Source organism: Pangasianodon hypophthalmus, chromosome 4, assembly GCF_027358585.1.
Source record: "Pangasianodon hypophthalmus isolate fPanHyp1 chromosome 4, fPanHyp1.pri, whole genome shotgun sequence".
Lineage (NCBI taxonomy): Eukaryota > Metazoa > Chordata > Actinopteri > Siluriformes > Pangasiidae > Pangasianodon > Pangasianodon hypophthalmus.
Window position 1 is genome coordinate 10479296 of NC_069713.1, and position 11968 is coordinate 10491263.

Here is an 11968-nt window from a genome sequence, read left to right on the forward strand (position 1 = left end):
GTAAAATCTTGGTCAAATTCTGCAGCAGACCGTACAATATCATTTATATTCATATGTGATTAAAGTTCTCTCATGATAGCCCTGCAATAAAGTGATTATTTAAACGTGCATCGTAGCAACAATCACATTCCAACATTTTCAGACTCTGCCAGAATGCATTTGTTGAGCACCTCTGGCTGCAAAGGTGTTGATGAGCATAATAACATCATTCTACCATCATACTAATATCATAATAATGTCATAATAACATCATACTAACATCGTACTAACATCATAATAACAGCATTTTAACATCGTACTAACGTGATAACATCATTCCAACATCGTACTAACGTCATAATAACAGCATTTTAACATCCTACTAACGTGATAACATCATTCCAACATCATACTAACGTCATAATAACAGCATTTTAACATCCTACTAACGTGATAACATCATTCCAACATCATACTAACGTCATAATAACAGCATTTTAACATCGTACTAACGTGATAACATCATTCCAACATCGTACTAACTTCATAATAACGTCATTCTAACATTGTACTAACTTCATAATAACATCATACTAACGTCGTAATAACAGCATTTTAACATCGTACTAACGTGATAACATGATTCCAACATCATACTAATTTCATAATAACATCATTCCAACATCGCACTAACGTCATAATAACAGCATTCTAACATCATACTAACATCATAATAACATAATTCTAACATCATACTAATGTCATTCTAACATCATACTGACTTCGTAATAACGTCATTCTAACATCGTACTAACGTCATAATAACATCATTCTAACATCATACTGACTCCATAATAACATCATTCTAACATCGTACTAACGTCATAATAACATCATTCTAACATCATACTGACTCCATAATAACATCATTCTAACATCATACTGACTCCATAATAACATCATTCTAACATCGTACTAACGTCATAATAACATCATTCTAACATCATACTGACTCCATAATAACATCATTCTAACATCATACTGACTCCATAATAACGTCATTCTAACATTGCACAAATTGTACAACATAAAAATCATCACAAAGCAGAGGGGCCTGATTGATACTTGATTATACTTACACTTGACACATGAATGATTTTGCACATGTGTGCTGAGGCAGTGGCAACTTGAATGGCATTGCTCACACACTTGCTGTGTATCTTATATACATCGAGAAGATTTAGAAGCGTCATTCACTAGATGGAACACCAGAGCCAAGACATCCCTGTCTGTCAGGTTTCCAAGGCGAACTATAAAATATTTAGTAATTTTATGCACATCGATGGTAAACACACTGACAAGCCCTGTCTCTCTTAAAACTTGTCATGAGCCCTAGTTTGGATACCCCTGAGCTATGATATAAGTGAGATCTCACCAGTGAGTGTGTCCCAAACCCGGAAAATTCCATGACACTAATTTCATTCAATTCAGTTTTATTCTTATTGCGCTTCTATCAGTAGACATGGTCACAGTGCAGCTTTACAGAAATCCAGATGTAAATCTAGGTCCCTAATGAGGCGACAGTGGCAAGGAAAAACTCCCTGAGAAGTCATGAGGACGGTATCTTGGTAGAAACCAGACTGAACTGGGAACTCGTCTTCTTCTGGGTGATGCCAGATAATGGGATTATAAGTCATGATACTTCTATGAAATCCGACTGTCCTAAATGTGTTGAAAGGGTGTTCAGTATGAGCAGGTTGTGAATATGAGTCCTGGGATGAGCACAGGACAATGTTTACGATTACACCAGCAGTTCTGTCCAAATCCACTGTATTAGGTGAGATTTTCTTCTAAAGCAAGCATGAAATTTGGGCATAAAGTAGTTTCTGATACTAAAATGCACCGTTAAACAATTTCAAACATGCTTTCAGAAGGAGTGCCTATGATTTAGCGACTTGGAAATGGGATGGATCGCAAATTTCCTGTTTCCACTGGATATTCAATTATGAACTTTTTCCACAATTTAAAATCAGTTGACAAACAGCAAGCATGAACTTTGTACTACACCATAAGGAGCAGTTTGCCTCCTCATACATATAGGGAGGCAAGAGCAGTGAAAGAGCAGTGATATCTCAGCATATTTTAACTGCTCAGCGTGTATGCTTGCATTGCCTTCTACCTGTAAGTCACTTTGTATACAAGTGTTTGCAAAATGACTGAATATAAAATCGTGTAATTTACATATGAAAGTGCTCAAACTGTAGAATCAGTGTCAGTTGATATTTTATATTAGGTTTGCGTGCATACATAAGGTTTCCATCTGCGCTATCGGACGCATCATGGACTACAGCTGTTTTAATTCCCGTTGTCACTTCAGATTCTCCAAAATCGTTGTGACTCATATAAGTTGACACTCTTCACAATGTGCTGTATTTTCAGTCTATATTTTTGTCTCTCTCAGATATTGTGAACACTCCTAAGCCTGATGAGAAGGCCATCATGACCTACGTGTCCTGCTTCTATCACGCCTTTGCTGGGGCTGAGCAGGTACGAAATGAACAGCTTGTTCTCTAGAGACAGAGAAGACACTAATCTCAGCCATTCAGTTCAGCACCTTACTACATCACTCACGCTTTCTATCTAATATCTGTCTTTTTTCCTCTCTCTCTCTGTAGGCTGAAACTGCTGCTAACAGGATTTGTAAAGTTCTGGCAGTGAACCAGGAGAATGAGAGGCTGATGGAGGAGTATGAGAAACTGGCCAGTGAGGTGAGTTAATGATTATAGTTTACACAAGCATCTCGTTTAATAAACGATATTCAGTGGAGAGGACGTTTCAGCTTTCGGCTGCTTCACTGAAACGGTTTACTGAAGATGTAAGACCCCAAATTAAAGCTCCGTATGGGACTAGAGGAAGTTTTTATTATGTGTGTTATTTGAACTTTTCCACTTTCTTATTGGTGCCACCTGGCCCTCCTTCTGTTTGGTCACTTTGTTTGTCTCATTAGTTGCTTTTTTTGTCTTTTTTTATTTCCCCTTGATTACCAATTTCTTCCTCTCTCTCTGCTGTAGTTGTTGGAGTGGATCCGTCGGACGATCCCATGGCTGGAGAACCGTGTTGCGGAGCAGACCATGCGTGCCATGCAGCAGAAGCTGGAGGACTTCAGAGATTACCGCCGTGTGCACAAGCCACCACGCGTGCAGGAAAAATGCCAGCTGGAAATCAACTTCAACACCCTGCAGACCAAACTGAGGCTCAGCAACAGACCCGCCTTCATGCCCTCTGAAGGAAAGATGGTTTCGGTATGTTTAAGATTACTGAGGATCAATTTCAGAGCAGAAAATAATATTTATAATTTCAACCAACTGATCTGACACCATTGTTGTGCACTGAATATAGTGTTTAGGAGTGCGTATGTGTGTGTACAGGACATTGCCAATGCATGGAAAGGCTTGGAGCAGGTTGAGAAAGGCTACGAGGAGTGGCTGCTGACTGAGATCCGCCGTCTGGAGAGACTGGACCACCTGGCCGAGAAGTTCAAGCAGAAGTGCAATCTCCATGAGTCCTGGACTGCAGGTAAACACACGTGCGGTTCGATTTTTATTTTTAAATTCATAAACATCACAAAATGTCCACATCTCTCATTTCACCTTGCTTATAGGAAAGGAAGACCTGCTGTCTCAGAAAGATTATGAATCTGCATCTCTGATGGAGATCAGGGCTCTTATGAGGAAGCATGAGGCATTTGAGAGTGACCTCGCCGCCCACCAGGACAGAGTGGAGCAGATCGCCGCTATCGCCCAGGAGCTCAAGTGAGAGAGAGGGAAAGAAAGAGAGATGGAAGGATATTGAAGGGGTGGGAGGAAGGCAATGAGAAGAGAAAGAGCATGACTCAGTGTTTGCATTTTATATTTTATTCAATATGCAATGAAAGTATCATCCAATCCATGTTTGCAACATACTTTTATTCAGTTCAAGTCAACTCAAATTTCATTATACATGTACATACAGTGTATGTAGAGTATATCAGAACGCTTTTTGGGTCAGATCAATTGCAGATCAACATTCATTTACCATGCACAAGCAGAAGGGTAAAAGTTTTTATTCTTAGCTCATTCACGAGTGTGTTTTGTGGGTGTGTTCAGTGAGCTGGATTACCATGATGCTGCTACTGTGAACGCTCGCTGCCAGGCCATCTGTGACCAGTGGGACAACCTGGGCACTCTGACCCAGAAGAGGAGAGATGCTCTGGAGGTATACACACACACACACACACACACACACACACACACACACACACAGAACCAGGGCTTAAAATAAACTTTAATTATTAACCACCATTCAGCACCATGGATAATTGTTTTCAAATTCACTCCAGTTTCAAATTCATTGTATCAGCTACAGATATCATGTATTTTACTGGGGCGTTTCCACAGTTTTTATCCGGGATATCATAGTCAAGCACTTTCAATGAAGCTTACTGTCTGTTCCATCACTATTTTTTACACAGTTGGCTGAGTAATACCTAAAGAATGCAATATCCATTCTTTAGGTATTACTCAGCCAAATTACTCAACCAGCTTAACTACTGAAGAAAATAATAATAATAATAATAATAAGATCATGCTCAACAAGCAGTAAATATGTGACATACCTTTTTTTGTTTAAAAGGTTGCTCAGTTGTTGCAATAATTGCTCTCTAATTATATTATATTTTATACCACAGCACTGTTTCTGATTGGTTAGAATGTTGATTCATTTTCTATAATTAGTAGTAATCCAGCAGCAATTCCACTCACAGGTTTACATGAATGCATTCATTGTAATACAGTATGTTATTGTTTCTATAGTAGCAACTCATTAATAATAATGAACAGCTAAAAATGTGTTGTTATTTAACAGTGATGAATAAACGTTGATATGGTGAATTTTTCTGTAAGGAGATGTTTATTTAACATTTATAAAAGGAATCTCCAGTGTCAGAACTTTGTAACAGTCAGTAGGTTTTCCGCCTAGTTTTCACTCTTTAATAAATAAAATATTGTAGGAGTTGACCAATTGCTGTGGCATAAGAGGAATAGTACAAGAATAACAGTTCAGTTATGGGAAAATAATCAACTTGGGCTCAACCTTTTAGAATGCAATGGCTAGCAAGCTCTTTGTCCCTCCCCCTGCAGCGTGTGGAGAAACTGTGGGAAACTATTGACCAGCTGTACCTGGAGTTCGCCAAGAGGGCGGCACCATTTAACAACTGGATGGATGGAGCCATGGAGGATCTGCAGGACATGTTCATCGTGCACAGCATTGAGGAGATCCAGGTAGCCAAGCTTTGTAATTACTTCATAATCAGAGTTCTTTGTGTTTACAAGAGAAGAGGTTTGTGATTTTCAGCAGCCTTCACTGCCTGCGAGGTGTATTGCTATTACAATTTATCCAACCCTTTAGTCAAAACACCATAAACCTTGTGACTTGGCTTTTAAACCACAGGGACACAGACCTGATCAACTCTCTTCATACTGGGCACAGGGATAATTTCTGGGCTGGAAAATTTAAACAGGAGTCTGAAATAAAAAATATTTGTAGAGATTCATTGCAGAGTTGTATTAGAAATTACAGTTTTTCTAAAGTGTCTTTAAAATAATATGATTATTATAGGCTTAGAAACTTTTAAATATTACATTAATATCTAATATAATATGCACTGTGTACGAAAAAGTGTGTGTTTAGTAAATATACTACAATATATATATGTATATATATATATATATATATATATATATATATATATATATATATATATATATATATATATATATAGCCAGTGTGAGATCCATATCATGCTTGACTTGTCCAGAATGACTGGCTGTAATGTGTATCATGTACTACAGAATATACTATAAAAGTTACACACTTAGAAAAGCAAGGATGAATCTAGAAAGGTTTTTGTTAGTTAGTCTTCCTTTCAGAAGAGCTTTCAAGTAGAAAAATGTAAAATGCACCAAGAGCTTTATTATGCCATTATGCTCACAGTGTGTTCTCTCTGTTTGTCCTCGTCCACCCTTCTCTTCATCAGAGTCTGATCACAGCTCATGACCAGTTTAAGGCCACTCTCCCAGAGGCAGACAAAGAGCGTATGGCCATCATGGGTATCATGAATGAGATCGTGAAGATTGCTCAGACCTATGGCATCAAACTGTCTGGAATCAATCCATACACCAGCCTCAGCCCTCAGGACATCACCAACAAGTGGGAGACAGTGAGTTAAACACTGAACCATTTTGTACCAGAATCCGTAAGTTCCTGTGGCCTTCACTGGAGATGGTAGCAATGTTAACTGCTATTATATTCATAATATTGAGGAATAGACGTATTTAGTCAAAAAAATTATGAGAGAATATGTTATGGCAGGCTTCCATGTGGTGCAACAGAAAAGCATTTTGCACTATTTTCAGGACATAGATGATGTGTTTGAATCCTGATGATACAACAGCCATCAATGGCCGGGGGTCCAAAAGACCAAAATTGGATGTGCTGTCTGGGTGGGATGGTGTTACTCTATCTCTCCTGTCAATCATAACAACGCTAGCCAATCACCTGTGAGCTCAAGTATGCAGAAGAGGGCAGCTAGCACATTCCTCAGAGTGTGTTGAGCTAGTCTGTGAAATAGCATGAGCAGTAGTTTCATGTGTCCCAGAGGAAGCACGTGTTAGGCTTCACCCTCGCTACCTAGTGGGCGAAATTACCAAATTGGGAGAAAAATACAAAAAAGAATATGATGTTGTGAGAATGATTCCTCTGTAGAAGAGCATCTTTGAGGAAGGTTTTATTCTGAGGCATTTTCTGTGACCACTGTTTATAATCTGCTTAGCAAAAAGTAGACTTTGACAAGGCTTGAGATATGCAGATATTCACTCACATCTACAGGATGTGTTCAAGCTGGTATAACGTGCTGAGGGAAAAAAAAGCCGCAAATCATCTGCTGTGACTACTGATCTCTCATCCGAGTGGATGGCACCGTATGGGAGAGGCATATGGCGCAGATCGAGCCTTTACTCTATACTGTAACATGTCTCTCGTCAGTTAGGCTTGATAAAAGAAAAGACCTTTTTTAAAGAAAAGTGTTGATTCATGGTCCAGCAATGTGACATTTAGCCCTGCTGTGTGTGTCGCTCCTGTAGGTGAAGCAGCTGGTGCCGCTCAGAGACCAGATGCTTCAGGAGGAAGTTGCCAGACAGCAGGCCAACGAGAGACTGAGGCGGCAGTTTGCTGCCCAGGCCAATATCATCGGACCCTGGATTCAAACCAAGATGGAGGTATGAACCTGAGGACTTCATTCTGTGGTGGACATGTCACAGTAGTCCCTTTTTTTAAAAAAAATAATATAAGCTTTTCACATGAGAGATGACAATTCCTAGATAAGCACATACCACTCTGAAGTTTTCAGGGCAATAAAAAATATGAGGTTTTGCTGAAAGAAAATGGAGAAGTATGTTATTCTGGCTATAGCTGAGTTTTTGAGCTGTATAATATCTTTTGAAAGAAATATAGACATATTGACTAAAGAGCCACTGCAACTGACTCAATGTGGCAGGACGCTTTATTTACAGTTTAGTCAGTTGTTTAGATTTTGTTTTTTAGCTAATTTTGGCCAGCTAGCTAATTTAATACTAAGCCCTACCTACTGTTCCAGCTAGCTAGATAGAATGCTAACATAGGCTACTTGATTATCATTTTCACAATGGAATTAAGTCATCTAGGATTTGACTGAGAGATCTTTTTGGTTTCATGTGTATCTGAGCTATCAATACTATAAATAATGTAGTAAATAGCATTGGACAAGCACTAGCTGTGGTTAGCATTGCTTTCACTAAGGAAATGCAAGTATATTTCTTCACCTACTGACAGGCAAACAGACACAACAGAGGTGTTTTGTAGTAGTGGCTATCAATCGTATTCGTAAAGACCCTGTGGCCACCATGTTTTTGTGCCTTTTCCAGACTAATTCATGGGCCGTGCATGTTTGCATGGGGAATAACCAAATTTGTTTAGTCATTTGGGTTAGCGCAGGAAAAATGGGCTAAATGAGATTCACCATTTTGCATGTGTGTGTGTGTGTTTAGGAGATCGGCCACGTGTCTGTGGACATTGCCGGCTCTCTGGAGGAACAGATGAACAACCTGAAGAATTACGAGCAGAACATTATCAACTACAAATCCAACATCGACAAACTGGAGGGAGACCACCAGCTCATCCAGGAGGCACTCATCTTCGACAACAAGCACACAAACTACACCATGGAGGTACATACACGCACACACAGATGCTGAAATGTGACATTTAACATGCCATTTTATATAGCGGGTATCTTGCAAGAATTTTATATTTTGTCATGCCATAGTGTACATAATCACTACACATTTCTTTTCTGGCCTAACCCTGTATTACTCTCTCTAATTTTCTCTGTCTGCGTCTGCAGCATATTCGCGTGGGCTGGGAGCAGCTGCTCACCACCATCGCCCGCACGATCAACGAGGTGGAGAACCAGATCCTGACCCGCGACGCCAAGGGCATCAGCCAGGAGCAGCTCAACGAGTTCAGAGCCTCCTTCAACCACTTCGACAGGGTGAGAGAGAGAGAGAGAGAGAGAGAGAGAAGGGTGACAAGAAGAGTTTAGGCATGTGATTGTAAAAGATAACAAATGCACTTGGTAATTTTACCTTCACTATATATAATATATACAGACGGTAGTCATTAGCAGTAGCAATACATGATGTATTGCTCTCACTGATGTTTAGCTACATTTTTACATTGATTAACACATTTGGGTCAAATCCCAACTACTATGTATGCTCACTAAATAGAACGCCATCTGAGATTTAATTACAGAAAAAATATTCATTTTAAATTATGCATTATTTACAGCATATTTGTAAAAAGAAATTAAGCCATAAATGATATGCCCTTATTCAGAGCATTTTATTATTCAGAGCACTTAATAATAGCCGATAATATTATAAAATGTGTGTTAGTAGACATGGGATCTTATGCATTTAAAGTGTATTGTTTGTCTTTGAATACACAAGTATAATGAAGTGGACTAGTGTATAAATGCTGAAATTAGTCCTGACAGCTCCTGTGTGTGTGTGTTGTGTGTGTGTGTCCATTATATACCATGTCTATAATTATTACATCTCTGTCCTTCATCAGAAGAGAAACGGCATGATGGATCCCGACGATTTCCGTGCCTGTCTCATCTCCATGGGCTACGATCTGGTGAGACTGGACACACATACACTGTTCCTTTGTTAATATGTGGTGTGTCAACAGTTACATTTATACACATTCAAAGACACATACAAAGTTTTAACCGAGCCTTGCTTCTGTGAGACAGGGTGAGGTGGAGTTTGCCCGCATCATGACTCTGGTGGATCCCAACAACACGAATGTAGTCACCTTCCAGGCTTTCATCGACTTCATGACCCGCGAGACAGCCGAGACGGACACAGCCGAGCAAGTGATGGCCTCCTTCAAGATCCTGGCTTCCGACAAGGTGAGTGAGCCCAGCGATACACACGGCGACTGACACACAACGACTGACACACCTTACATTACAGGAAACAGGCGGGTCTGTGGAGGCGTCATAACATAATCTTTTAGAGTTCATTATACTTTTTGACGTCGTTAGATAGTTAGGAAATGAGTTTTGCGAGTGCACGTGTCATATAAAGAACATTGCACCCATTTTAGTTCTTCTCTCACTCCTATTTACTCTCTAAATCATCCCCCCCTCCTGTTCCTCTCTCCCTCTCTCTCTCTCTCTCTCTCTCTCTCTCTTTCTTCTCCTCAGCCCTACATCACGGTGGAGGAGTTGCGCAGGGAGCTTCCCCCAGAGCAGGCCGAGTACTGCATCAGCCGCATGACCAAGTACACCGGGCCGGACATCCCTGCAGGCGCTCTCGACTACATCTCCTTCTCCAGTGCCCTCTATGGCGAGAGCGACTTATAAATGTCCCTCTTCTCTACTGTCATTTATCTCCTTTTTCTCTTGCTTTCCTCCTTTCTTTACCCTCTTGTCACTCTCCTTGTTTCTTGCCCTGAATTCATGATCTAAGAAAGTGATGTCAAATGGCCCCACCTTCTTAATCCCTCCCTTTCCTTTTCATGTGTCCTGTGTGCATATAGCTTTATTTCCCTCCTTTTTCCCCCTTTAATCTTTTGCTGTAGTGTTTCATAAGGAGAAAGCGCACAGCAGAATCACCAGCTCTAATGTAACACCTACAGTCTTAATATTTTCTCCCCAATCCACTGTACGTGTTCATTCATGACTGGAGATTTTAATCTGTGAAACCTCCTTGTCATCCTCCTCCCTGGACCTGTTCTTCCTTTCTATTTTTCTCTCTCTCTTCCTCCTAAACTCATTTATGTGTGTGAGCTGTGATCCTCCTCCCACGCCACCCCCAAGCCGCAGAGCCCCGAGCTAAAGGAAGAACGAAGGAAGATGCTTTGCTTCTCTGGAATCGTACACTTAAAGTCTGATCAGGTTCAGATTTTGAATTAAAAATTCAGTATCACCATAAATACAATCCAAATGACGCAATAAAGTCATGTGACTTCCACAAATCTCTAATTCTGCTCCTGTGCCTCTAGTATCTAAACTCCATTGGTGCTGTCGCTGTGCCTCGCGCTGCTGAACTCACATCAATAATGTAATCTTCTCTAAGTCACACTCAGCAGATTTTCAGAGCGAACCTCCTCCCAAGGTTATAGTCTCTAAGCTTCACCTTACTTAAGATGTATTGAAGCAGTAAAAATGTTTGTGGGCTCTCACAGTCTCATGCTTTTGTCATGTCTGTAGAAATCATTATCACTTATATTTCTATTTAGACTCTTCTTTTTTTGTATGTCTTGATTTGGTCAGTTCTCAAATGTATTTCCTGTGAAAGTGCAAAAAGAAAATCAACTGTTAACCCCTTAAGCTCACTGATTATTATTTAGATATTATATCTGAATAATTGCGCAGTTATGAGAGTGAGAAATCTGGGTTTGGGAATTTTAAGGTGTTAACAGTAGTAATTGAATGCGGAGATACTGGGGTGAAAAATATTTCTGAATTCACAACAAAGGTGTACTCTAGGCCAGGTTAGAGAGCTGAAGAAAATGCCATGGTTACAGATGGACAGAGAAATCAAAGCAGTCATTAAATTATTGTCATAGCTCTATCAACTCATAGCTAAGTGCTCTACTTGCCTGGTCTGCCTGGTTCATCGACAGAATCCCCTGTTGAATTAACACCTACAATGATCAGGAATGCCACTGAGCAAGAGTGATGTTGGATTCTTTATACATTAATCTTAAACATTCTCAACTTTTTATATAACTCAGTGAATTCTTAGGGATTTACAATTATGAGAGCTCAGTGGTCGAACCCTGTAAACATTGTCTGTGTTAATTCACTACATTTTCTGAGGAATTAAAGGGACAGAATTGAGGAGGCAGCAAAACAGAGAGAGAAGAAATGTGTTTGATCAAGTGAGAGATTTTGGAAGGTCCTCAATAAAAAAAAAAAAAGGAAGTAGGGTCTGATATATCTGGCCCCAAGTGCAAGTGGAACTGTACTAGGCCTTAAAATGCTAATAATCATTCAGGATCTGAGATGATGATGGGGTAAAATCTAGTACAGCAACTAATCAGCCTTGTGCAGTCTTGGACTGTAAATTTCAGGAGCTGCTGTGTGTGTATGTCTCTGTGGCTGAAAACTCAGTCCTCTGATCTTAGTTTGTCTGTCTGCGTCCCTCAACATCCTCTCATTCACCGCCATGATCACTCGCTTTCACCCTGCCACTGCTAAATGAAAACCAAAATCTCCCAAATAAAACTTTTCATTAAGTTTGGATGAAGTCTGTTCCTGTGGCTGTGTGTGTGCGCGTGTGTGTGTATGCGTGTGTGTATGCGCGTGTGTGTGTGCGTGCTGATATACAGTAATTTTTCT

The 11968-nt window shown here is 40.0% G+C and overlaps 1 protein-coding gene across 1 annotated transcript in view; it reads left to right on the forward strand.

Moving 5' to 3' along the window:
• Positions 1–11870, forward strand: part of actn3b (actinin alpha 3b) — a 29003-nt gene extending 17133 nt beyond the window's left edge. The window contains exons 8-21 of the mRNA XM_026936879.3: positions 2441–2526; positions 2655–2747; positions 3051–3281; positions 3408–3555; positions 3641–3791; positions 4125–4233; positions 5157–5297; positions 6053–6235; positions 7158–7292; positions 8100–8279; positions 8456–8602; positions 9187–9252; positions 9371–9529; positions 9827–11870. Coding sequence (XP_026792680.1) covers positions 2441–2526; positions 2655–2747; positions 3051–3281; positions 3408–3555; positions 3641–3791; positions 4125–4233; positions 5157–5297; positions 6053–6235; positions 7158–7292; positions 8100–8279; positions 8456–8602; positions 9187–9252; positions 9371–9529; positions 9827–9985 — 1988 coding nt within the window. The 3' untranslated portion in view covers positions 9986–11870. The remainder of the gene's footprint in view (positions 1–2440; positions 2527–2654; positions 2748–3050; positions 3282–3407; positions 3556–3640; positions 3792–4124; positions 4234–5156; positions 5298–6052; positions 6236–7157; positions 7293–8099; positions 8280–8455; positions 8603–9186; positions 9253–9370; positions 9530–9826) is intronic.
• Positions 11871–11968: the final 98 nt, after the last annotated feature.